This window comes from Trachurus japonicus, chromosome 21, assembly GCF_045865225.1.
Source record: "Trachurus japonicus isolate A0001 chromosome 21, Traja_1.0".
NCBI classification, from domain to species: Eukaryota; Metazoa; Chordata; class Actinopteri; order Carangiformes; family Carangidae; genus Trachurus; species Trachurus japonicus.
Genome location: NC_140927.1, coordinates 27078610 through 27105135, shown reverse-complemented (window position 1 = coordinate 27105135; position 26526 = coordinate 27078610). Strand labels below are relative to the sequence as shown.

Sequence of the window (26526 nt, the reverse complement as noted above, 5' to 3'; positions counted from 1 at the left end):
CAGGATGACGCGTCAAAGCGAGGAGGTGAAAAAGCAGCAAGCTTCTCTGCGAGGTGACACCAGAGCACAGGCAAGTGATGCTAAATCTGTGGATAGAGTCAGAGTGCACAGCAAGAATGCTAAAAACAAACCTCAGCATGCTAATAAGCCACACAATGCCCAGTACAGCAAAGGAAAATCATCTTCACAGTCGCAGTGTCAAAAATGTGGCAGTTCTTCATCACATCCACCAAGAGATTGTCCTGCAAAAGAAGTTAAATGTCATGCATGTGGCAGAAAGGGACATTACAGTCGTGTGTGCAGGGCACCAAAATCTGTGCATGAGGTTGAAGAAGAGGAAGAGGATGCTATCTTCCTTGGCAGCATCACAACAGATGGTGATCCCTGGATGGTCAATATAGACATCCATGACAGCAAAGTGACATTCAAAATCGACACAGGTGCCGACGTCACAGTCCTGCCACACACTGTATTCCTGGAGATATATAAGAACAATCCACCAATGCTCCGAAAATCAACAAAGCCACTCCTGGGACCTGGGAGGAGTCCACTTGATGTTGTCGGCGTCGCCAGGCTGCTGCTGAGGAGAGGTGAGAAAGCAGAGATGGAGGATTTATATGTTGTTCGCCATCTGCACACTGCCTTGCTGGGAAGATCCGTGAGCTGTAGGCTGGGGCTGGTTACACGCCTAGACAGTGTCACAATGGAGACATTAAAGCAAACTTACCCAAAACTGTGCAGTGGACTTGGAGAATTGCGCCAGCCATATGCCATAAAGCTGAAACCAGGGGCTCAACCGTTCTCACTCAAAACACCAAGGAGGATCCCATTGCCACTGATGGACAAAGTCAAGCAGGAACTGTCCCGCATGGAAGACCTCGGGGTGATATGCAGAGTCGAGGAGCCGACAGACTGGTGTGCTGGCATTGTGGTGGTGCCCAAGAAGACAGGTGCTGTGCGTATATGTGTTGATCTCACCAAACTGAACGAGTCAGTGTGTCGAGAGAAGTTTATCCTGCCATCAGTGGAGGAAACACTTGGAATGCTGGCTGGAGCCAGAATTTTTAGTAAGCTGGATGCAAATATGGGGTTCTGGCAAATTCCCCTGACAGAAAATTCAGCGAAACTGACAACTTTCATCACACCCTTTGGGCGCTTTTACTTCAAGCGGCTTCCCTTCGGCATAGCATCAGCTCCTGAACACTTTCAGAACAGAATGGTGACAGAGGTCACAGAAGGGCTTGAGGGCGTGGTGTGCCACATAGATGATGTGCTGGTCTGGGGTCGTACACAAGAGGAGCATGACGCTCGCCTGCATGCTGCGCTGGAGAAGATCCAAAAGGCAGGCATCACCCTAAACAGTGACAAATGTGACCTGTCAAAGTCAGAGGTGAGCTTCCTAGGTCATGTGGTCTCCGCCAGTGGCATCAGCCCAGACCCAGGCAAGACAGAGGCTGTGAAGAGGATGCAGGAGCCGACGACAGTGAGTGAAGTAAGATCTTTTCTCGGGATGGTAAACCAGCTGGGCAAGTTTATCCCACAGCTGGCTGAGAGAGACAAACCTCTGCGTGATCTCCTGTCGAAAAAGAACTGCTGGATGTGGGGCGTTGAGCAGGCCAAAGCTTTCCAAGATCTGAAGGATGCACTGACGTCACCACCTGTGCTAGCCATGTACGACCCCAACAGAGAATGCAAGGTCTCAGCGGACGCGTCGTCATACGGGCTAGGAGGAGTGTTACTCCAAAAATGGGATGAGGAGTGGAGGCCAATAGCCTACATGTCGCGGTCTCTCACACCAACTGAGCAGAGATACGCACAAGTGGAAAAGGAGGCATTGGGACTGACCTGGGCCTGTGAGAGGTTCCGCAACTTCCTGATTGGGAAACACTTCCAGCTGGAGACGGATCACAAGCCTCTCTTGAGTCTCCTGGGGTCTCAAGCACTGGATGCTCTACCTCCTCGGATCCAACGCTTCAGAATGCGTCTGATGCGCTACTCCTACTCCATTTCTCATGTGGCAGGGAAATGTCTGTGGACAGCAGATACACTGTCACGAGCGCCAGTCAAGAGAGGAGAAACACCGGCTGACAAAGAGCTGTTTGAAGACACTAACATCTATGTTGACATGGTAATGGAAAACCTACCTGCGAGCACTGCCTACCTGGAAGAGCTGAAAGAGCAGCTGCAGAGGGACAGTGTGTGTGCACGTGTGATGCAGCTGTGTGCAGAAGGATGGCCAGCCCATGGCACCAACGAACCTGCACTCAAGCTGTACTGGAGTGAACGTGCTCTTCTCACAGTCCAGGATGGTCTCCTACTTAAAGGACAAAGACTTGTAATTCCCTCAACAATGAGAAATGACATCCTCGTCAAGCTGCATGAAGGTCATCAGGGCGTGGTCAAGTGTAGAGAGAGGGCGCAACAGTCAGTATGGTGGCCAGGGCTGAGCCAGCAGCTGAACGAGTTGGTTCTTAACTGCAGAGCATGTTGCCAGGAGAGACAGAACCACAGGGAGCCGCTGATGCCAACACCGTACCCAGGCCGGCCATGGCAGAAATGTGGAGCAGATTTGTTCATGCTAGGGAGCAAGACCTACCTGCTAGTGGTGGACTACGCGTCAAGATATGTGGAGATCGCCCTGCTAACCCCCACAAGGTCTAATGATGTAATCCACCACCTGAAGTCAATTTTTGCACGTCACGGGATCTGTGAGACCCTAGTCACTGATAACGGGCCACAGTTCTCAGGAGCAGCCTTTGCAGAGTTTGCAGAGTCCTATGGGTTTCATCATGTGACCAGCAGCCCAAAATACCCCCAGGGAAATGCTGAAGCTGAACGTGCAGTACAGACAGTGAAAGGGCTCCTGAAGAAGTCAGATGACCCCTACCTTGCTCTGCTTTCATACAGGGCAACCCCACTTCAAAATGGATACAGTCCAGCTCAACTTCTCATGGGGAGGAGGCTTCGTACCACTGTGCCTATTCTTCCTGCTTTGTTAGATCCTGCTCTTCCTGATGGAGACACTGTACTGCCGAAGGAAAAGGAGAGGAAGATGAAAGATGCACAACGCTACAATCTGCGACACCGTGCACGGAACCTCAACAGACTCACTGCTGGGCAGAACGTGTGGGTCACAGACCAAAGAGCAGCTGGAGCTGTCATCGGAAGCCACACCACGCCCCGCTCATATCTGGTGGAGGGACCTCACGGGATCATCAGGCGAAACCGTCGTCATCTCATCACCATGCAGCCCTCACCGGAGCAGAGCAGCAGTGATGCAGCTGAGCACCTGAGCAGAGGAGGTGTTCCAGACCGACCTTCAAGAGAACAACCTGCAGCAGCACCATTGCAGCAGAACGTTCCAGAAGCACCATCTACTCCTACTCTCAGAACCAGGTCTGGGAGAGCTGTGATAAGACCGACCCGGTTCGGCTTTTAAATTTTTCTCATCACAGACTTTAACAAGACTGAGAGATATTTAAAAAAAAAAAAAAGGAAAAAAAATGTGTTTTATTTGAATGTAAATGTCAGTTTAGAGTGAGGACAGACAGAATTTTTATTGTATTTGTAATTTATTGTTACAAGCTAAGGTTAATGGCTGTGTGTCTGTTGTGAGTGTGAATGACTCAGATAGGAGCAGACCTTCCAGCCACAGGGGCAGAATAACCCCCTAAGGTCCTGCTGAATCAATGGCGGTCTACCCATTGATTCTAGAAAGGGGAGATGTGGTGTAACTGTACATTTAGAACTATGTCAGTTCATAGTGATGACGTCACCGGTGCACCGTAGCCTAGGGAACAGGTAGCCAGGGAGACGGGCAGTTGTGTACGGGAGTTAGGTAAATAAACATTCACGCTATACTTACAGCTGGACTCACGTAGTTATTTAATAACACGACATTCAGGGACAGTTTTTCAGCAAGCAGTCTCCGTATTTACCCTGTATTTACCTCGAAAACGGCTCCGTTTCGTATCGTTCCGTCATTATCTCATAGCGTGGTGGTTGTGCAGCTCACAACTTGTCTACAAAAGCGCTGTGGAGTTTTGGGATGTTGAATTTGATGAGTTTAATGAGGGAAACCAAGAAATTCCATTAGCCTCCGTAGCGTAGCTCTGAGCAGCCTGCTGCTGCGCTCCGCCGTACTGAAAATAGCTTACACCTACAATTAAAGGTAATGAACCTACTGCTATGACTATAGCAATTATGGCAACGGGCCAATTTGCCAAAATGTTGAACTATCCCTTTAAAGTTAAGATTTATTCGCTCATTCATCGTCGTCACACTTACGTTAACAATGCCCTTGGCTCCTTCACCGCAGAAGTCCGGTACGGGCCCAAAGGAGTTCAGGACTCTCGTTATGCCTTCTCCATAGCGTTTCATGTAGTCCTCCAAACCTGTAGGAGGACAGCTGATCAGAAGCAAGACCAGGAATGAAAACCGTTCACATAACATCTAATACGCCTCACAGCCGCAAAGGTTAGCGGAGAGAGCTGCTCGCATGTAATGTAAAATCTTTGCTGCAGCCCCAGAAGGTATCACAGATATTTCTTATAACATGATGTTCAAAGTCGTTCGTCTTGAGTTGGAGAAGTGAAGAAGTTTATACAGAGTACATATACACATATTACACAACCGTTTAATTAATTAACACACAGTGCCATTAAAGCATTTTGCCAGGTATGCAAGTTATCTCCTGTGCAAACTTCTGTGACCTCTGGTTATCTATTACTTCCCTACCTTCCCTGTGCACATTGTAGCCTCACACTGAACTGAAAAAACATGAAAATACATTTACAGAAACAATGAATCTTAAGTTTCACTTCTGTGACACACATTCGGGATCCTCTGGCGAAGTAAACAGTGAATAATAACACTGTAGCTTCACTGGTGACAGTTAGAAACAAATCGATTCATCACACTTTTGGTGAGATAAATGCGAGCAAGCAGCTTGTAGTTATAATTAATTACAACCATTTTATGCTATCTGTCATTAATATTTACCACATCAACTGTATTGACACCACAGACCCTGAGGTTCTGAGTCTCTGAAATGAGAACGTGTCCTTAACGCTCACTGGTTGATCTGTAATGATTTACTTGTGGTGTGACGTTTTTGATGACAGAAGATTTATGTGCTACTCGTGTAAACTGTAATCTCTAAATCACGAGTTCCCTCAACTCAAACCCCAAACAACCTGGTTGTAACCACTCTGCTGCAACTGAGTCACAATTCATGTGAAAACCGTTAAAGCAGCGGTGAAAAGTTTTACTATAAGTCCAGGAATCCTGCATCATTAATGACCTGGTGACTTTCTACAGTGCTATGTGAGGCACACAGACTAACATGTGTGAATCATGTAAATATGATAATGACTAAGATCAAGTGCCTTCATTCAGATGTAGAGAAATGACACCACACACAACTAATGATCTATGATGCAACACTGGTGCTTATTATAACTAATGATTGGACAAACGTCTCATAAAGAGGGGATGCCCATTTGGTTTGTTGACATTCCTGTGATAAGAAACTCAGCAGGTCAGAACCAGATCTTTGAAGTTATAAGAAGCCAATAAAAACATGCACAAACTGTTTCACACTGGCTCTTTAATTAAGACGGGTCAGAGGGTGCACATCCAAAATAGTTTCCTCACACTGGAATGAAGATTGACACCAAAGACTTAAAAGCGTGACACTTGTTTGATCAACTATTTGGTTTTTAGTATTTGGTTTTCTTCAAACCCAGTTTTTAGACCAAATATGTGAAAACAATTCACACATTTATACAGCTTCAAAATAACATCATATCTCCTGAATGACAGTGGGACTCTGCATATATATGACACAGCGGTGTCATAAGTACCATCTACCTTCAACCAAACAGACTGTGTGTGGGAGGAAGACACAAGTCTCATTTCTAGGCGTCATGTTTTTTCATATCTTGCCACACAATCTCAATTTTTTATGCCACTGTCTCGTGGGTTTTTCTTGAATGTTTCTATTCCATGTATCCATGCATGCCAGCAACATCACATATTGTTCTGGTACACTCTGTATTCAGAGTCCGACAGTGGGACGATTCAAGCTTCAGACAGAAACTCGTGTGTGTTTACTGAAGAGGTTTTAAAAGAGCAGAACGTTACAGATTTCAGCTGTGACGGCTCCTTCTATTAACCTTTTCACTCCTTTCATTATCTGCGTGCCATTGTACAAAACTTTGAAAATGTGACCTTCAGATGCTGTGGAAGAATCTGTTACCCGATTTGTGTTTTGAAATTTTTTAATTTTTGTTGATGGTCCTGTGAGTTTATAATGATCAGTCTGATCGTTGTACTGCATGTGAGTGAATGAAGCATTATCATTCAGGACCCAAATGAGGACCTCACTTACTGTTTCTTGTGTTTTGTTGATCAACTTAAGCTTATAAAAGGAGCAGTCCACTTATTACTTGACTCTAGCCTGTAGCTTTGAAAGGTGGCTTGTAGTCACTAGTTTTGTTAAGGGCAGCAGCTGTAATTATCCTGTAGTTGCAGTGGATAAGGTGACTCCTAATTACCATTACTGTGGGCTGATTGAGTTGATTGCACTGCTGGATTGTTTTGAAGAGTTTCTACCAACTTCTTGTTGCTTTGTTTGCCATCAAATGGGATTTCCATTTGAATTCCAGGCTGATTACACGAAGGAACCAGCTAAAGACATTTCCAGAGCTTCCTTCCTACTTAGATTATTCCTTTAAGGATAATAGTCTCAGGAAGAGGTGCCTGGTTTACAAAAGCTAAGTCATTCACACAGAGCAGAAAAAGAGGGACAGAGACAGAGAGCCTGAGTGCTCTAGTATCTGATTGGAAAGATTCGAGGACGGGAAGTCACTACAGAAGTCGGTCTGAACAATCTTCAGAGAACATGATCATACTACTGTTTCCTGAGCAGAAAAAAAAATCAATCGAAAGCTTCAGCGCTGTAACTACAGGTAGAGTTGGCATCTGGTTTGAAGGCTGCGATGTGGGCTCTGTGAGTTTTGGATTACTGGTGTGAGGGAGTGCATTCATCTCTACCCATCAAAAGGCTGCTTTGTTCGGCCACAGCGACCTTTTTCCGAGTGTGTACACAGTCGGGGCTGCTCTCTGGGTTTCACACCCCCCTCTGATATTCTCCATCTCCCTGAGGTTTCACTCTCAGCCTCCCTGTGACACACATGGGAGGACCACACCATGGTACAGTACATGTATATGTTGTGCTCAGACATGTAGACTATGTGAAAGTTTATTTTCTCACAGCATTTTATGTAACTGACGGCCTGGAGGCTCCACAGTGAAGCTTGTATACAATTGCTTCCTGGGTAATGGAGTTTAAGTAGTATGATGAGATTCTACCTGCTTATGAAAGACATTGTACAACCTAATATACATCCATCTGTACACTTCTTCTTGTCATTTTAATTACTGAGTGTTGTTTTGCAGTGACTTCACACAAGTTTAGGTTATTAGTAGGGAGGTTAAGCGACTTTTGACTTCAAGTCATGATGCAAAGGTCTCCTTTGGCATGGAAGTACCTTAGGGTCGTACAAATAAATCTATCCAAAGACACAAGTGAGATCACACTTTGTATCCGAAATAAACACGTTTTTAAAATGCCTTTTTTTAATTGAGAAAACACATGTTAAAAGCACATTCCATTTAGAATGTCCATAGAAACTACAATGTTTTCAGCTCCTGGATGTTATCTACAGCTGATTTGTGACATGATTGCAATATTTCAGGATCTAATGCCTTTCAATCTGTAGGGTGGACTGACATAGGAAGCCTAAAGTCCAGTCATGACATTCCATTATGGCTAATTTAAAATAAGAAATAAAGATACTGTAACATCATGAGATTGATAAAATGAGCATTAACAAGCATTCACAAAAGTAAAAATCTACCAAAATAATGAAGCTTACCAGTTTATCAACATTACTCTAAGAGAGGATCTTAACCAGCGATACGGCGCAGGTGAAATAAGTCCTAATCATATGCTTTATGTGGGAGCTGCGAACCTAAACTTCCCTATATGTATATAAAAGCTGAACATTGCTTATTAAGGGCGTTCTACACTAAAATGTGTTAGTTTACTTTAGGGGCACAATGTAAAATGATTTCAGTATCAGGTTATATAAGCCTTAAATAATGTACAGGGTCCAATGTGACCAATTTTTACATTTGAAAACATTTTTCCTTTGACCTTAAGTTGACGTATAATATGACCCAGAATGGGTCATACATGTAAATTCAACTTTTTTAAATCAACATACACAAGCAGTAACTAGTTCTAGGTAGGCCTATATTTTGACCAACACAATATTTGGCTAGTTGGTCTTTCCTGACACTACTGTGATATGAATTACATCTTATTATTTAACTACTTGTAGGCTATATTTGTTGCACTCTGTCTGATGTTCAACAAATCAGTATCAGTATAGTTTTATTAATGTTTTTACATTAATAAAACCCAACATCCTGTCACACAAGCAGCTGCATGTTGTCTCAGAAGCTGTAGATCTCATGCAGGAGCTGAAGGCATCAGGGGATCTGCCTGAGTTTATATGGACATTTTAAATGGAATGTGCTTTTAACATGCGTTTTCTCAATTAAAAAAAGGCATTTTAAAAACGTGTTTATTTTGGATACAAAGTGTGATCTCACTTGTGTCTTAGGATAGATTTATTTGTATGACTCTAAGGTACTTCCATGCCAAAGGAGACCTTTGCATCATGACTTGAAGTCAAAGGCCTATTTTTTGGGCTTAACCTCCCTACTATCTGGGCATTTCCGGTCGTAATCAGTGTTTACCTCAGATATCAGGTCCCCTATGATCAGTTCATTTCATACCATCCATTCTCCCAACTGCAGCGTGTGGACGTTTAGATTTGTTTTTGTTCAAGAATCTGTCGTTTTTTCAATGTTCGTGAATGGGCTCCAGACTAATTTTAAATTGTCCTGTGGTCACAAGTAACGTCCTTTTGACCATCATTTAAATTTTAAAATTTGCTTTCAGAGAACAAACGCCTCAGAGTCCCTCATGTTGTGTTCTCTGACCCGGAAACGAACAATGTGAAAGCCGCAAATTCCAAATTTTGATTTAATTTAATTGTAAAGCAAATTTTTAAATTTAAATGATGGTCAAAAGGACGTTACTTGCGACCACAGAACAATTTTAAAATTAGTTCAGAGCCCATTAATGAATTTTCTGTATTTAATCAGACCACGATTGTTCCCCGCCTTAAACTGAAGAGGGGGGTGTCATCTGTAAAGAAAAACATGCCAGTAGAAACAAGCTCCTTTTTTCAAAAGAGATGGGATCTACTTTGAATGGGCAGTCATTAACAAACTCTCAGCTTGATTTATATAATATTAAAAGGTATTGATCAGAACAAAACCAGATCATAAAACCACTTTTACACTTTTTAAGAAAGACCTCAAAAGAGAAAGTTTAAAAACGCAGGATTACATTCTCAGAAATCTCTCCCTAGAGCTACAGGAGACTTTCCACACAGGTTTCCACTGGTACTTTTTGTGATGGTTGAAGTGTTAACCGTCACAGGGTGGTGACTGAACGTTACCTTCAGGAGCATTGAGGTGCATTGTTTCCATGGGACCAATGAAGGCGTAACGCATTCCTAGCCCCTCTGACATCACCAGGTCGATGTCCTTGACTGAGATAACGCCATCCTGATAGATAGATAGAACCAGAAAACACAAGCTGTAGCTCATTTCATTGATTGGACAGTAAATATATGACTACATATTCCCTGTGGAAGTTTTAAAGACTTTATCAGTGCAGGTTAAACAGCTGACAGGTCATATCACTTCCTCATGTTCCTGGGTGGGGGTAATGGTGCTGATGCTACCAACAAATAAACTAGCATATCACCAGTTCTGGAGACAAAATTGAGTCTGAGGATGTAAGAATGTTATTTTTTCCCGTTAGTCGTACAAAGTCACAGCTTTTCCCTCCAGGGTTTTGGACCAACCAACTCCCTTTGATCCCATCAGACTACTCCCACCATCTAATGTTTCCCTAATCAGCCAATTCTGTGTCCTCGGGATTATGCGGGCAGCACAGGGAGGAGAGAGATGGATGGAAGGCGAGACAGAGGGAGTGGTTCAGGTATCTTTGGGTTCCAGATACCTGTTGGCCGAGCACGGAGGAAATCAAAGCTTGGATACAGATACAGAGAGCAGGGTGAGCAAGAGGAGAGGGACAGGGTCGTCTTTGTTTGGGCCCGCTGTCCAACAACGGGCCTGTTATCTGAGCAAAGCGGGATGGAGGGTGGGGTCATTACTGCACTGTAATCACTGGGGGGCAACAAGCCGCTTTCTCAGCCACTCTGCTTTCCAGTGCTGGCCCTGACTCAAGGACCACTTTCTGTGTGAGTGTGTTTGAAGGGGCGAGGATGAGGGAGGGTCCTGTTATGTAACGATACTCTAACTAAAAGGTGACTATTGATGTTTTGATCTTTTCTGGATGAAAGAAAAAGAAAGAACCACCTGTGAGATAGTATAGTTAACAAAAAAAACCCAAAACAAAACAAAAACAACTCAACCTAACACAACAATTACTGGAAAAAGCCGGAAACACCGGTTCAGGACGAGTCAAGTACGGACAGATAGGTTGTTGCAGAGATCCTGAAAAACCTGCCACGGTTGGTTGGTAGATTTCGGACATCTGTGTCTTCTGTCTCTTCAGGCGATCCCAAAACACCAAAGCAAATTCTTTGTGTGTTGGCAATGAACCAAATGATGGTTCTGATCCCAGACTGAGTCCATGTCATGATGTTGAGATCAGGGCTCTGTGGGGTCCAGACCATCTGTCTCAGGACTCGTTGTCCTTCTCGTCTGTGGAAACACTGTAGTTCTTTATGACTCTGTGAACTTAGACTCACTGTCTTGTTGCAGACTGAATCTGGCCTCACAGCCTGTGAGATAGACTAGTCAACCTTCTTGACCTGACACCAGCACAGGTGGAACTAATAACATCAACGGCGTCCTGACAGCTCAAGAAGTATTTCAGTGAGTCACACTTTACAATGACAGGACTGTGAAGCTGGTGGAATTTAAACATCATGGTAAAAATAAACTGTCAATACTTCATTGCTCCAACACCTACAACGTTCATTCACACACAAATACCAGCGTAAAAATTGAAATATGGCAAGTTTAGAGATTAAACAGACACAGACAAATAGACATTGGGGATGGTTGGCAACTGTTTTTCATAGTATTTACAAATGTAATGTTTGAATGTTAATCATCACTAACTGTACAGCACTTTGATGGAAAGTGCTCTATAAATAAAATTATTATTATTATTATTGCTTTAACTACACAGAAAAATCCATTTTGCTATATCAGAAGTCAGCACTGCCGAAACAGCTTGCAACTGGACGAGCAGGAATTTGCATGTCAAAGCTCATAGTTACTGACTTAATGACTCTACTAATCACCTCAGCAGATTTACACAGGCTGGTGTTGAACTCAGTGCTAACTTGTTACCTGTTGATGTTTCTGTACTTACACCTGTCCTGCTTGTTCCTATTACATTTGAACCATTGTACTGTAGGTAACAAGTTTTTTTTATTGAATTCTTTCCGTTGCTTTGTCTGACACTGATATTATGACAACTAAACAGGTGTGTTAAACAACATGAGTCACCATTTTTACAAAGGTGTGTTTGTCACACTATGTGACACTTTGCTTCCCCACTGTGTGACTAGATAACAATTATAACACAAACAAAACAAAGGAATAATAGTAAAACTGAAAAGCATTTGTTCACCACTGTAATGTGATACTGTGATGGTGACTCCAACAGGTTCTAATCACAGTGGCAGGACACTCGAGGCTAATTTGCCACTCATTTAACAACTGGCTCAGCACTTGTTCGTCAGGTGAATGATCACGTTAGTGCCCAAACTGGAAAATAATAATAATGTGGTTTTATTTAACTGTACTTTTATTAGTGTGATGATCATCTCCATCTCAGGCCTCCATCTTTGACCAAACACACACACAACCATGTACGCACGAAAGATGTAAAATGTAGAAGAGAAGTGTCTGAGAGCAGCAGCGACAAGTCAATGACCCACATTACATTACATTAAAATGTGAATTCACAGCCAATAGTGACTTATGGCCCCCGGAGATCAAGTGTGGATGTGTGTGTGTGTATCACAAAACAAAAACAGCATTTGTTTGTTCATTGACCTCCTTTGACAGAGGAAACAACTAGTGATTTTTTTTTTTTTGGTCAGCTGTTTGTTTTCCTTGGAAGTAGTTTGAATAAGGAAACAAAAAATTAAAAGTTCATTCTGCAATCAAGGAAATGACAAAGAGGAAAAAGATATGAAGCATGAAGTATGAAGAAGGACATGGAAAGGCTAAGTAAAGTACCTGAAGGCACCTAAATTCAAATTAATTGTATGTAGTTAACACTGGTGGCATATTCAATATATCTAACTTTAGAGCATTCAGGTGTATTTTTATTAACTAACTCAACAGATCTTGTTTATGTTGGATGTCTGTAACATCTGCAGCAGCAGTAACTTCCTGGATGTGAACCTGGTCCAGACAGGTCGGCTGGGTCAGCATAGCACGGATATCTGCAGCACGGACTAGAATACCAAACCCAGGTTTGTTGGATCATAGTTGTTGTTTTAGCCGTCATGGTTGTTATCTCCACCACATTCATGTTTCCTTTAGATAGTTAATTAGAAATCAGCCCCACCCGCATACTGAGTGATAAGAGCGAGCGACTCCTTTTCAGGATTTACCTGTTGATCAACTTTGACGAGTGGGGTTGTCATGGAGACTGAAAGATCCTTCCTGTCTCACCAGTTGGCTCTTGTTGTTAAAACGGTCGGAAACTGAAAATTCATCCAAAAAACTGCAAAAAAGTTTTATTTTTTTGACTTCACTCAGCATGTAGCCCACCGGAGATACACAAACTAAAACGTAAACACGACTACATGAAGGAAATCTCTGCAGGCTTGTGTGATTTATTATGAGTGAGGACGAAGCTGTTGGATTTTAAGATAGGATGATACAAACGTTAATAGAGCATTTCATGGGAAACATGACCGTTTAATTATAGGGACACATTAAACAATGTCATGGCGCCACGAGAGAAACTGTTGAACTACTTGGCAAGATGTTGGTGATGGTATAAATGCTACGACGAGCCGGACTGTTTTTCTATAGAGAATATGATTGTTTAATATGATAATTGGAAAATTACAAATAAAGTGTTTTAAAAAATCTTTTTCCTACATCTTCTGAGCGCATCTGTTGAGCTCTTCTTCGTTAAAACCCCAAAACACTGTGTCCTCACTCACTCCGTCTAATTTGATTTGCGATCTAGTGTTTATACATCTTGTACCCGTTGTGAAGATATTCCTGCTTCACTGTGAAGTGAACGGTCTGACGTGATCGGCTTGTTCTGTGAAGCTCCTTCCAGAGCAAAGTCTGAAGCTTTAACAGCAAAGTGGCATTTTTGTCACTTGGGACCTAAGGGTGCCTTCGGGGTAAATGCACCTCAATAGGAGCCTCACACGTGAACGATCCAGGCCCGATATGGAATGTCATGGAGATACGAGTCTGAGCTTCCACAGGCTCGTGTGAAGACACAAATATCACATGCTGGATGCATGGACGCCATGTTACAGCCAGTGTGTATGCAGCAGGAGGGTGAGGAACACCGTCATCTCTGCTTCATTTCCCTGAAGTGCACTTTAATTCTCAGAAAGCCACTGACATGTTGCGACTGTTGTCTTTTCCTTGTGGTCACTATGAAGTGCTTTCACCTGCAGGCTCACTTGGATCGCAACTGAACCAAGAAGTTCCTCTTAAAACAATTTACAAACAATGCAGGGCCGCTATTCAGAGTCCAAACATGTCGCTCACGAGGCTCTACAGTGATTATCCTAAAAAACAAAAGCGGCCGACAAAGATCTAAAGTTGACACATTAAGAGTTACATTTCTGTTTTAATTTCCCATTAGAGAAAATTGGATTTAAACTCTTTGGTGTCAAAATAGATCGACATTTAAATATCAACATCATGTGTTTGAGAAGGCCAAAGCAGTGCAGCACCACCACAACACAGCATGTTAGTAGCTCTGAGCTAAATGCTAACATGCTAACAGTGAAAATAATAATACTGACCATTTGAATGAAAGATTTCCTACATTTAAAGCAGAAGTCAGGTGAATGTTTGTGTTAATATAAGTCTTAAATAGTTATATCTTCCCACAGCAATCACTTCTATAGAGTGTTTGGTGTGAAACACGGGTCTGTCAGTCACTCTGCTCTGCTCTGAGCCCAGGAGAAAACTTTCCTTGTATCCTACAACCTTTATCCAATGAGGAGAGAGAACGGCATAAAGGGGCAGTCCTCTCTGTGTGTGCAGCCAAGGGATGCGCGTGAATGTGGTGACGTAGGGACGAGGGCGGGGACTGCTAACTCCATCTGCTGACAGGAAGTTAGACAAAACCACCCGGATCGCTGACTTCTGATTTAAAGCAACAAAAGATACAAAAACAACCGGTTTATTCATTTATGAACAGACTAAACCAAAGCTTTAACATGTCAGTCTCCTGTTCTCATGGAGGTGCTTGAGAAAAAGTCAAATGTCCACCAAAGCCTTCAAAAATGAGGACCATGAATGTTTTACAGCAAAGTTCAGGACAATCCATACAAAAGTTGTCAAGATATCTTAGTTTGTACGAAAGACGTTGACACTGATCCACTTCACCAATCACCTTATTGACAGTTTCAACAAATATGAAACTACATACGTTTCCTCAGATGTTACTTATGTTATTACAGTACATTGGATTGCACTTTGTTCAGTTATTACTGTCTCTGTGTTCTAGAAATAAATGAAAAAGCCTGGGAATATTCACCCAGCAGCCGACTGACTGTCCAAGTGTTAATTAACTGATGCTGACAAAGCAAGAGACAAGTTGTTTTTTGGGGGTTCCCTCCCTTTACTGTCTGTGTTCACGTGTAATTTGCTCCACATACAAATGTGGTGTCAGTCTTCAACTTCACTGTCGCGTGTTACTTCAACCATCTCATTCAGTTGAAGTTTATGAGATTTTCAGTGACAGAGGCCTCGACCTCAGAAATGCTTAGAGAATGTAAATGCAGTGGTGCAGCCAGTTCTGACAGTCTGTGTACATTCCTCCAGTCGACAACACTCACCTCATCAGTATCTCTGGTTTAAATTCATTCAACATGTCAGATAAGAAGACGTCTTGTTTGACCTACTTCTGTAATTTAATACTCTTGAAAATATAATGGCACCAAAATACAGTAGCTGAACATAGACAGAAAGAAATAGATAGGACGGATATGTGACATTGTACGTCGTTAATAACAACAAATGAGACTAAATGATGATGTAAAATTCAATTATTACTTATTGCAATTAGTAAAACTTGCTTTTGGTTAAAGTGTGTCATAATCATCATTCTGCTGTAGATGAGTTACTGGTGGTTTGTTGTTAGGAACTGTTGGTGGTGATTATTGCTTCATAAAAGCTTCATAAAAGCTGCTTACTTAAAGTTTCATAGTGAACTTGGGATGTTTCTTCTACACTGGTGTGTAATCAATAAATAGCTGATAATGCTAATGTTGTCTGTGTAGCAATAGCAAAACTTGGATAGTTTATGGCTACAGTCACTAATAGGAAGGCTGACATGAGGAAGCCATCCACAACAGATGAATAAATAGAATAATATATCAAATGTATACAGTATATTAAAGGGATAGTTCAACATTTTGGCAAATTGGAACGGCAGAGCAGAGCTGCAAGCTGTTCAGAGCTACGCTACGGAGGCTCATTATGGGATTTCTTGGTTTTCCCTCATCAAACTCATCAAATACACAATCCAACAACTCCAAAACACTCTGGTGGACAAGTTGTGAGCTGCACATTCACTGCTTGCCGAAAAACTGCCCCAGATGGGAATGAGCTCCGGCAATTTTGCGTGAATATACCTCTAACACAACTCTGTGTGGTAACGTTGTGTTATTATCTCATAGCGTGGTGAATGTGCAGGTCACAACTTGTCCACCAGAGCGTTGTGGAGTTGTTGGATTTTGTATTTGATGAGTTTGATGAGGGAAACCAAGAAATCCCATAATGAGCCTCCGTAGCGTAGCTCTGAGCAGCTCACGGCTCTGCTCCGCCGTTCTAAAAATAACTCGCACCGACAATTAAAGGTAATGAACCTACTGCTAAGACTATAGGGATTATGGCAATGGGCCAATTTGCCAAAACGTTGAACTATGGACGGAGCACTTCAGCAGACTTGATAGAATAAATGAGTAACATTTTTTGTCCTCCCTGTTTTCCTTCTGGAACATGCTAGAGTACCCAAGCATAAAACTAACGGGGCGAAAAAACTCAAATGGCCATTAGAGATCGACTCCAATAATTAGTCGATTGGCCTCATACACTCCCATGCTAAAACAGAAATAAAAACATGTTTACAGCCTTGTATAAAAACCGTTTTGCAAAGTTGAGGGTGTGGATTGATTTATTTGGCATGAAAACAGCTTTCACATACGTTTCTCTTCCAAGTCCTCCCCCTTTACCCATATTTGTGAATTAGCCAGAAGTTCGGTTAAGTTAGTACGGTTCAGTACACTGCCAAGATGGTGCGTTTGTTTTTAAAAACGGTTTCTGTAGTAAAAGTAGTTTCTGAAATTAAAGTTACACATGTTTAATTCTAAATAATTACGGTTTAATGCTATGTGAACATGAAATACAGACTGAGCCCTGAGGCAAAACAAGTGTTTATTGCTCTTTAAAAATCCTCAAGACGGAAACCAAGCTGTCGGTACACACCTCACCGGGAGTGATGCAATCTTGGATTGGCACTGTATGAAGAACTGGAAAAGTGTGGGAAAGTCTCGGGACAAAACTACCTATGAAAAGCCACAATTTAAAGTGACAAGTACCGTCATGAACCCATGTGCTCATTTACAGTATATCATCATCATCATCATCATCATCATCATCATGTCACTGAATGGAAAAAGATCCGAGGAGGCTTAATTGCACAAGATGGACATGAGTCTCGGCATGTTGGAGACAATATTCCCAGTCACACACCTACGGCTCATTACAACCGTGGAGAGTCGTAACAAATCCTTTGGGCGTAAAGTCACATGAGTCACCTCATGTAGACTTCTGCTGTTTTCTTTGTCAAAAACTTAGAAGACAACTGAAGCAGTTTCCCACAGCTCTGTAAGCAGCTAAAGGTGGTTTTCAGCGTTTTCAATGTGCACATCTGTATGTTTCTACGTACAGCTGCAAACAGCTTTGAGTTTCATGCACTAGTGTAATCAAGCTACACATCAGTTCTACGTGATTGAAAGGCTTTGTCCACATTTTTTTACGTTTTTATATTATAATTTATTTATTACCGTTGTTTTACCGTTCTTATTTCATTGTATAGATCTTATATGCTTTGCAAATCTTGATTATACACTTTATAGTTTGTCCAAGTCTATGTTAAATCTCAATACCCAAAGTAAACAAGATTATAATATCTGTTGTTCACTTAGAGACAAAATTTCACACTGACTGAAGCTGCAAATAAACAACACCTAACACGACTCACTGCACCATCCTTTTATATTGAAATTACTGATTCATCATTACTGTTGTTGTCATAATCTGCTTTCTTTGTTTTGTTCTGTGTGTCAAGTGTCAAGTGCTCTTGTTGCTTCCTGTGGTCGTTGCACTTTGAGTGTGTGTGTCTGTCTCTGTGTGTGTTACAGTAACACACTGTAACTTAGAAGTACAGTAATGTCGGTGGCGAGGACACAATGTGCTGACTGAGCTGTGGACGAGCGGCTCTTTGTTGCACTGCACAGAGAAAAGAGGTGGAACAAAGAGGCAAAGAGAGGGAGAGAGACACCGATACGAGTCCTTCGTTAGGATTCGTTCGGCCTGTGGAACGACAGACGGGATTTGTGGTCGCACAGAGTTTGTGATTCATCCCCACACAGAGCGGAGCTGATTCATTACAGCTTTAATTCACTGGTAATCTAGTCAACAGTCAAAAGATCCCAGAGGAGGTTTGTTTGAAGAGATTAACGCCTATTGTGAAAAACTGACAGCAGGTATTGACATTATTGGTTATAATTGGTAATCATTATTATGCTGTGGGCAGTTTATGAGCCTGTAATTTGACAGGTACGGTGAGGTACTGACAGGAAAGTTGGTGAGAGAGAGTCATTATTTTGTGCTTTTGGAGCGTCTTTAAAGGGGAATTCCATCAGTTTGAACAAATGTGTCATTTCCTCTCACTCTGCAAGAAGAAGAGCTGCAGATAACAGCAGTTTCATCAACAGTTAAAGGACAAATCCGGGCAAATTCAACTGGGGGCTGTATTTTCCTAACATTTTAGGTCTAAAAGAAGGAATCTGAAGATTTTCAGTTTAATTGCTCCTGTTTTGCGGTAGTTGTGTCTGTCCCCGCATCGCCACGGCAGCAATGAATGGGAGCGGATGTAAGTTCTGCTGCTTAGGCTGTTTACATCCCTAAAAGTCGCAATTTTTTTCCACAGACAGCGTCAGATGGAGACTCAAACATGCACCCAGAAGTTTTTTTTACTTGAAGCAAGTCCAGAGTTGATATTCCTGTGTTTATGACACAAACGGTAGCTTTTCCCACTGCACCTGAACACACCGAGCGTCAACTTGGGTCTCGCGCGAGACTCTGGGAGACTTTGAATTAGATCTAGTTTTACAAACATGTCGGCTTGTTGAAGTAAATAAACTTCTGGGTGCATGTTTGAGTCTCCATCTGACGCTGTCTGTGGCTTTGAGGGATGGAAACAGCCTAAGCAGCGGAACTTACATCCGCTCCCATTCATTGCTGCCGTGGCGACGCGGGGACAGACACAACTACCGCAAAACAGGAGACATTAAACTGAAAATCTTCAGATTCCTTCTTTTAGACCTAAAATGTTAGGAAAATACAGCCCTGAGTTGAATTTACCTGGAATTGTCCTTTAATCTTCTGATTATCAGTTGATTCACTGATTATGTGTTTAGTCTACGAGATCTCGAAAAGTTGGGAAAAATATTCATCGCAACTTCACAGAGCCAAATGTTTCATCTTCACAGTCACATTCATACATTTTGTTTACTCTCGTGTATGACAAAGATGAAGTTTCAGTCCTCAAATGCATCATGGGAAATGTAGGAAACAGACTTTTAGGAGCTTGCCCCAAAAGTCAAAACATCTTTCTGTCTCCACATTGTTAAATAAAAGAGGGCACACCGAGTCTCATGTGAGTTCAGCTCAGGTGGCGATTGTCACCACCACTCTGACCGTTTCCTCCCTGAGTGATCAGGTAATGGCCGCTGTCATCAGGAGAGCTCAGAGATTACAGCAGACAGCAGCTTCCTCTCTCCTGCCTGTTACTGAACCTTCAGCAGCTCCACAAAGACACACACAGTCTCTCTGACACCCAGCAGCTCTGCTCCACAGAGAAAAACAAACACTCCACCGGAGCATCGTTAGGATCCAACACTAACAGTGTGTTGATGTCCTATAAAATACTACTGTATTTTTACTGGTATGCTGATATTGCACAATTATACACAAGCATAGTCATTTTTATATGATAAATTAGATGTTAAAATAGCAGATGGTGGTCCTAACTAACCCATATGGAAATGTGATTCTATATATGACATTTATGGACATATAAAATCAACCTATTGGAAGTTGAAACTATTGGCATCTGGTCTATACAAATATCTGTATTTATATCATGAGCAAATATTATTAACATGATGGCGTCATCTTTCAACATATAAAAATGAATCATACAGACATTGTTTAATACTGTATAATATATCAGGGGAGTCAAACTCGTTTTAGTTCAGGGGCCACACACAGCCCAATTTGATCTCAACTGGGCCGGACCAGTGAAATATCATAATAACACATAAATAACGAGAACTCAAAAATGTTCCCTTTGTTTTAGTGTAAAGAAGAACAAGTACATTATTAAGATGTTTACAGTTAATGAACTCTCCTTTCTTTCCATTTCTTGAGAAAAATATGTGATATTTCAACAAGATTATGTCTCTTCTGTCTTCTATGTAATTTTCACACTTGGCAAATTCATCCCAAATTTGACCCTCTGGTGGGCTGCACATTTGATTCCCCTGCTGTTTATGTATAAAAATGTATCTTCATATATCCAGGAAGTTGTGTTATTTATTTATTTTATATATATACATTTCTGTATGGGAAATGTACATTAGGGCTTTGTAGTGCAGTCTTAATTAACACTAAATGCTGCATTAATAGAGTGTCTAAAAGCAGGGTACAGGAGCAGACTCTAACCTGGACCAGCCTCCAGGACTCGGCGATAATGGCCGCCTGGACTCTGTTGAGTGCGAAGCCGTCGATCTCTCTCTTCAGGCGGACGGGCGCCTGGCCGACCTGAAAGAAGAGAAATCAGAGAAAACGCCTGTGATTCTGCAGGTTTAAGAAACAAGAGCAGTGTCTGGAGCAGCTGTGGTCAAAGCCTGAGTTTATAACCAAACACATGAATTAGACTGAGCAGTGATTTCAGGTGCATTTACATATTAAACTAATAATAATAATAATAATAATATTAAATAGGGCCGGGACTTTATCGCGTTAATTACTATTAATTAATTACACAAAAATTAACACATTTTAATCGCACTTATATTATATATTACTTATATATATATTTTTTTTTCTCACGTGTGTCTACGTGCGGTGCGCCCACACGCGAGAGAGGCGGCAGTTTGAGAGGCTGACTGGCAGAGATGAGAGCTGGTGAAACGCTAGCATGGTTATTTAAAACACCATCTCTGATCTCTGCCTGCACATAGATACACACAGACACGGGCGCACGCTAAATGCTCTATATCGCGCTAATTGCTCAGCTGCAGCGCTGATCTATGACCTGTCACTGTCACAGGTGCAGCTCATCTCATTATGACAGGACTTCACCCTCAGAGCTCTGTCTTCAGACTGTCCTGACCTGTCCCTGAACATCACACAGGGACAACATGGAGCTGCTGTGTGATTGGTTACTGAGTTTTATTAATGTTTACATCAGGCTGAGTTCAACAAATCAGTTTATGCTACTGTGATTTAAGTAGCCTAGTTAAATACTACAGTAATCATCATAGTGTATTGGAAGGAAAGACCATTTAATCTGTATGTATCAAATATCCATTAATGAATTAATGGATAATTTGCATCCCTAGTCTGTTGGTCTTGGTTAAGTACCACCTTGAATGCTTAAGCTTATGTATTCAGTCATTCAATGGTTTACTAAAATCCATGTGAAAAAAAATGCTTCTCACTGTTCTCAGGTCAAATATTTATATGCGATTAAAATGTGATTAATTGCGATTAATTAATTACAAAGCCTCTAATTAATTCGATTCATTTTTTTAATCGAGTCCTGGCCCTAATAATAAATTTTATTTATAAGCGCTTTTCCAAAAGCTCAAAGACACTTTACATACAATAAATTCAATTAAGAACACAAGACATATAAATTCAGTTAAAAGCAGCAAAGACAGTATAAAACATAGAAAACAATATAAAACACACACAGAAATTATGTATTAAAAGCTGATTTAAAAAGGTGTGTTTTTAGCATGGGGGGGCAGGTTATTAAGTGCTTTGTGTGTGAGCAGGATGATTTTGAACTGTATGCGGTGAGTGATGGGCAGCCAGTGCAGGTCACGGAGGACGGGGGTGATGTGATCTCTGGAGCGGGTGTGGGTGAGCAGGCGTGCGGCTGAGTTCTGGATGTATTGCAGTTTATTGAGGAGTTTGGATGGTGAACCATAGAGGATGCTGTTGCAGTAGTCCAGTCTGGATGTGATGAATGCATGGATGAGGGAGACAAAGTGCAGTTATCAAAGGTGAGGGAGAAGTTGTGGCTGGCTTTAGTGCGGGATGTGGGGTCAATGATGATTATGTCCGATTTGTCACTGTTCAGTTGAAGATAGTTTGTTTGCATCCAAGATTTAATTTCTGTGAGACAGTTGCTGAGGGTGGAGTGGGTGTTGTTGGTGATGGCTTTGGTGGAGATGTACAGTTGGATATCGTCGGCGTAACAGTGAAAATGGAGTCCATGTTGACGGATGATCTGGCCAAGGGGGAGGATGTAGAGGATGAAGAGGAGGGGACCGAGCACCGACCCCTGGGGGACACCTTGTGACAGGGGAGCGGTGGGGGAGGTGCAGTTGTTGATGCTGATGAACTGTTGTCGGTTGGAGAGGTAGGAGTGAAACCGTCATAAAAGTTGGACCAGACCCACTGCTGTTCATTTCTAAAGTCGTTTTTCAGGTCTTTGCCTTAATTACAGTTCAGATGAAACACAGTGAAGAACAAAAACTGGACCCACACCTGGGCTGCAGGGTTGGGTGAGACTCTTACTGACAACAGTGTCATTATCGATTTGTTGGTTTGTGAAATGAGCTTGAAATCTACATGTTTTCATTGGGTTTCTCAACTATGCCTCAGGTTTGTCATCTGTCTTGTGTGTTTTTTTTAGCAGTTAACGCATCATCACCTCGTAGCTGTTCCTGTATCGTATTGCAAAACACTTCGGATCGACTCTGATTGTTTCAGATGTGCTTTCAACACACCACTTTCACTTTCTTAATCTTTAAATCTCATCTCAATCTGTTAAAGACGACGTCATTGGCTCTTGTGTATTCTGCTTCTGCAGCCCAGAGCTTGTGCAATGTGTCATTTTTTACCTTGGTCATAAGGGCATGGGTGGCGTCCATAACACGGTCTGTTGTCTCAGGGTGAGGTACCAGCTCCACCAGTTTGACATAGTAGGGTGGATTCACCTGGGGACGATCACACATCACACACTGAGTTACTCTGAGCTGCACATTGGTTTAGATCAGTGGAGACCTGCAGTGTCAGTGTCAACACCGACCAACACTATTGATTTCCTCTTCTCTGTTTCTGTTTCCTATCAGTGCAGCTTATTGATCGATTCTCTCTCTGTGTCTGTCTTTGTCTTTCCTGGCTCTGCTGCGTTCACTGACACGTGTGACGTCTCCTCACGTCAGCGCCACAAACTGGTAAAGTTGGTATGTGGGTGTGTTTATTTTATTTTATTTATTTATTTATTCTTTATATAAGAACAGTGTGTTTAATCTGCATCTGGCAGAGCATGAACCTTATTTAGTATTTACCACCACAGAACATGATCCTACACCCAGTGTTGGGCAGTAGCGACAAGTTACTGTACAAGTAGTGGCACTAAGACCCAGCAAAGAATGCACTTTTTAAAAGAAACTGCTGTCTTGTAACGTTCACAATAAAATGTTGAAAATGTCTTACTGTGCTTTTATTGAAAGCGTTTTAACATTTTGTATCATCTGCTGGTTTGGAAATGCAACGGAGGCACAAAAGAAAAATCTGAGAAAGAAGCTGAACTCCTTATTTTTTGTCTTTACTTGTAACAAATTTGGTTTTTGAATATGTTCTTCATGGGTGAGGTTTTCATTCTAAGTCCTTTTGGGTTTCATCCCTCCCCTTCGCACATCTCAATCATAATGATTGTTCATACTATTTTAAATGATATGTTCATGCTAAATAAATATAGATAAACTTCCCAGCCTTGAGTGCATCGACAGGGACAGAGCCCTGAAGAAGGCAAACAACATCATCAATGACCAGAAGCAGTGAGCCCCCCCTTGCCTCCTCGTTTGGGCGACGATACCGCCCACCATCATTTACAAAAATCCAAATATTCATATGTCCCACAAGCCATCAAACTACTGAACAGCTGATGTACTTTTTATTTTTTATTGCACCTAATTCAAGGCGTGTGTCTGTGTTTGTGTGTTCTCACTATGTTGTGTTTAATCTTTGTGTGTAATTCAGTGTCCATTAAAAGTTAAAGCCAATTTCCCTGTAGGGACAAATAAAGTTCTTGTTCTGTTCTGTCCGAAAAGCTGCGCAACGTCCAACATGGAGCTTCATTTCATGTAGAGTAACTTGTAGCGTAGCTCACTACATTTTCCAAGTATCTTGCCCAACACTGCCGACACCTCCGCCTCTGTACAGTATTACTCATCATTACTCAGCAAAAACCTGCTGGAAAAGTACAGGACTGTTCATAATTAATCCCGTTTTTTAGTCTTTGTTCCAGACATGTACCTACACCTGTCGCTTCGAATGATTGAGGGGTGGCGTCAAGTTGTCCGTTAACTTGTAAAATGTCTGAAGAGAAAAGAAAATCAACCGGGCTGTGGCGTCGTTGACAACAGCCCAACTGAAACATTAAGCTGAATGATTATACAAATCTTTCTTTCTTTGTTTCTGTCCTTTTTATCATAATAAAAATACAAAACAAAGTCACCAAGGAAATCTAAAGAGTATACAACAACAAAAATAAGAAAAACAAAGACAAAAAACAACAGGGCCTCTTAGGCTGCCTGGCTCCTAAAAAAAAAGATCAAACTCCTCTTCCTCTTTTTATTCATGTTTAAATGATAATAATCTGACTAAATGAAAAGGTAGACGTCATTCCTGACCCTCAGCTGTGATGATGCTGCAGCATTGTTAGTTTTCAGGGTCAGGAGACAAAAGACTAAAATTTGTTGCAACTTCCTAAAGTAAAACTCAAGACGCCACAGTCTTGACATTTGATAAACAAAACTGGACATTGATAAAGATTTCTGTTTGCAGATATGTAACAAAATGGTCGTGATGAGGTGAGACTGCATGCTGCACTGACTGACCTTTACTTTAACCTCCTGTCGGCCGCAGGAGAAATTATCTAAGAACTTTATTTTAGAAGTTATTTTGACGTTTCAGATGTTTACGGTCCAACATCTTAACTGTTTCCCACCACTAGTGACAGCTATAGGACATCCACCATTAGGACATAGATCTAAACTGCCCTAATATCTCATACCACTGTTATGCTGATGACTCACAGTTATACCTCCCGTTAAAAATATCTAACCTGGGTAGTATCAGTGTATTACTACAATGTATTAAGGATATCAAATCCTGGATGGCCCGAAGTTTCCTTCAGCTCAACCAAAATAAAACCGAGCTCCTAGTTTTTGGCCCCACAGACACTCCTTCCTCCATCATCAGTGCTCTTGGTCCTCTATCCTCACATCTAAAACAGCATGCAAAAAACCTTGGTGTCATCTTCGACTCTGGATTCAAATTCGACAAACAGATCAATTCAGTAGTCAGCACAAGCTTTTTCCATCTTAGATCCATTGCAAAACTCAAATCATTCCTGTTACCCAAAGATTTAGAAACCTTGGTTCACGCTTTCATTTCCTCCCGACTAGATTACTGTAATTCTCTCTACTCCGGAATCACCCAATCAGCCCTATCTCGTTTACAGTTAATCCAAAATGCAGCAGCAAGACTCATCACTGGTACCAGAAAGATCGACCATATCTCACCTGTACTGGCTACTCTTCACTGGTTACCAGTTAAATATAGAATTCAGTTTAAGACACTTTTATTTGTTTTTAAAGCATTGCATGGATTAGCACCTGATTACATCACAGAACTCCTCACCCCCTATTCCACTTCTCGTCTGCTCAGATCCACTGACAAGTCACTGCTGTTTATCCCACCTACAAAACTAAAAACAAGAGGTGACAGAGCCTTTTCAGCTATTGGTCCCAAACTATGGAATAGTCTCCCACAAACAATCAGATCTTCACCCTCCATAGACATCTTTAAAACACAGCTAAAAACGTATCTCTTCTCTCTGGCTTTTAATTCAGTCTCATGAGAACCTCCCATAGGCCGACCATTATTTCTACTCACTTGTTGTTTTAATGTTTCTTTGTGTCTGTCCTGTCTTTGCTTGAACTAATCTTGTTTGTAAAGCACTTTGGTCAACATCTGTTGTTTTTAAATGTGCTCTAGAAATAAACATGACTTGACTTGACTTGACTCCCAGTTGTGTATGTGAGTGCAGCGGCGGCGGCACCGACCGGGTGGGAGACGAGGCAGCGGCTCTGGTCCTGGACTTTGGAGAAGACGTTGCTGGGCACCAGGCAGGAGGTGGAGCTGCTGAGGATGACCTCCTTCCCCACCAGACGCTCCATGTCCTGGAACACGCTCTGCTTGACCTCCAGCTGCTCAAATACACTCTCCTGGAAAACACACACACACACACACACACACACACACACAGGGTGGGTTGTGAGTCATTTACACCCTCACTGATTCTTTTAAAAACAGTAAAATACATAAGTTATATCATGCATACTCCTGAAAACCTTCTGTGGATATAACCAGTGTGAATCTTATATAAAACAGCAGTTTCCTGTATCTTAAATGAAATGAAATGTGGGAATGTATGTAAATGAATGTAATTTGCACTTCTCAAGGCCGTCTATCTATCTATCTATCTATCTATCTATCTATCTATCTATCTATCTATCTATCTATCTA

General features: G+C 41.8%; 1 protein-coding gene across 1 annotated transcript in view; it reads right to left on the bottom strand.

Annotated features, from left to right (window-relative positions):
* Positions 1-26526, bottom strand: part of cryl1 (crystallin, lambda 1) — a 36748-nt gene that overhangs the window by 2628 nt on the left and 7594 nt on the right. The window contains exons 4-8 of the mRNA XM_085766060.1: positions 26064-26225; positions 22830-22925; positions 20416-20514; positions 9600-9708; positions 4288-4394 (exon numbers count right to left, since the gene is read on the bottom strand). Of these exons, the coding sequence (XP_085622186.1) occupies positions 4288-4394; positions 9600-9708; positions 20416-20514; positions 22830-22925; positions 26064-26225 (573 nt within the window). The remainder of the gene's footprint in view (positions 1-4287; positions 4395-9599; positions 9709-20415; positions 20515-22829; positions 22926-26063; positions 26226-26526) is intronic.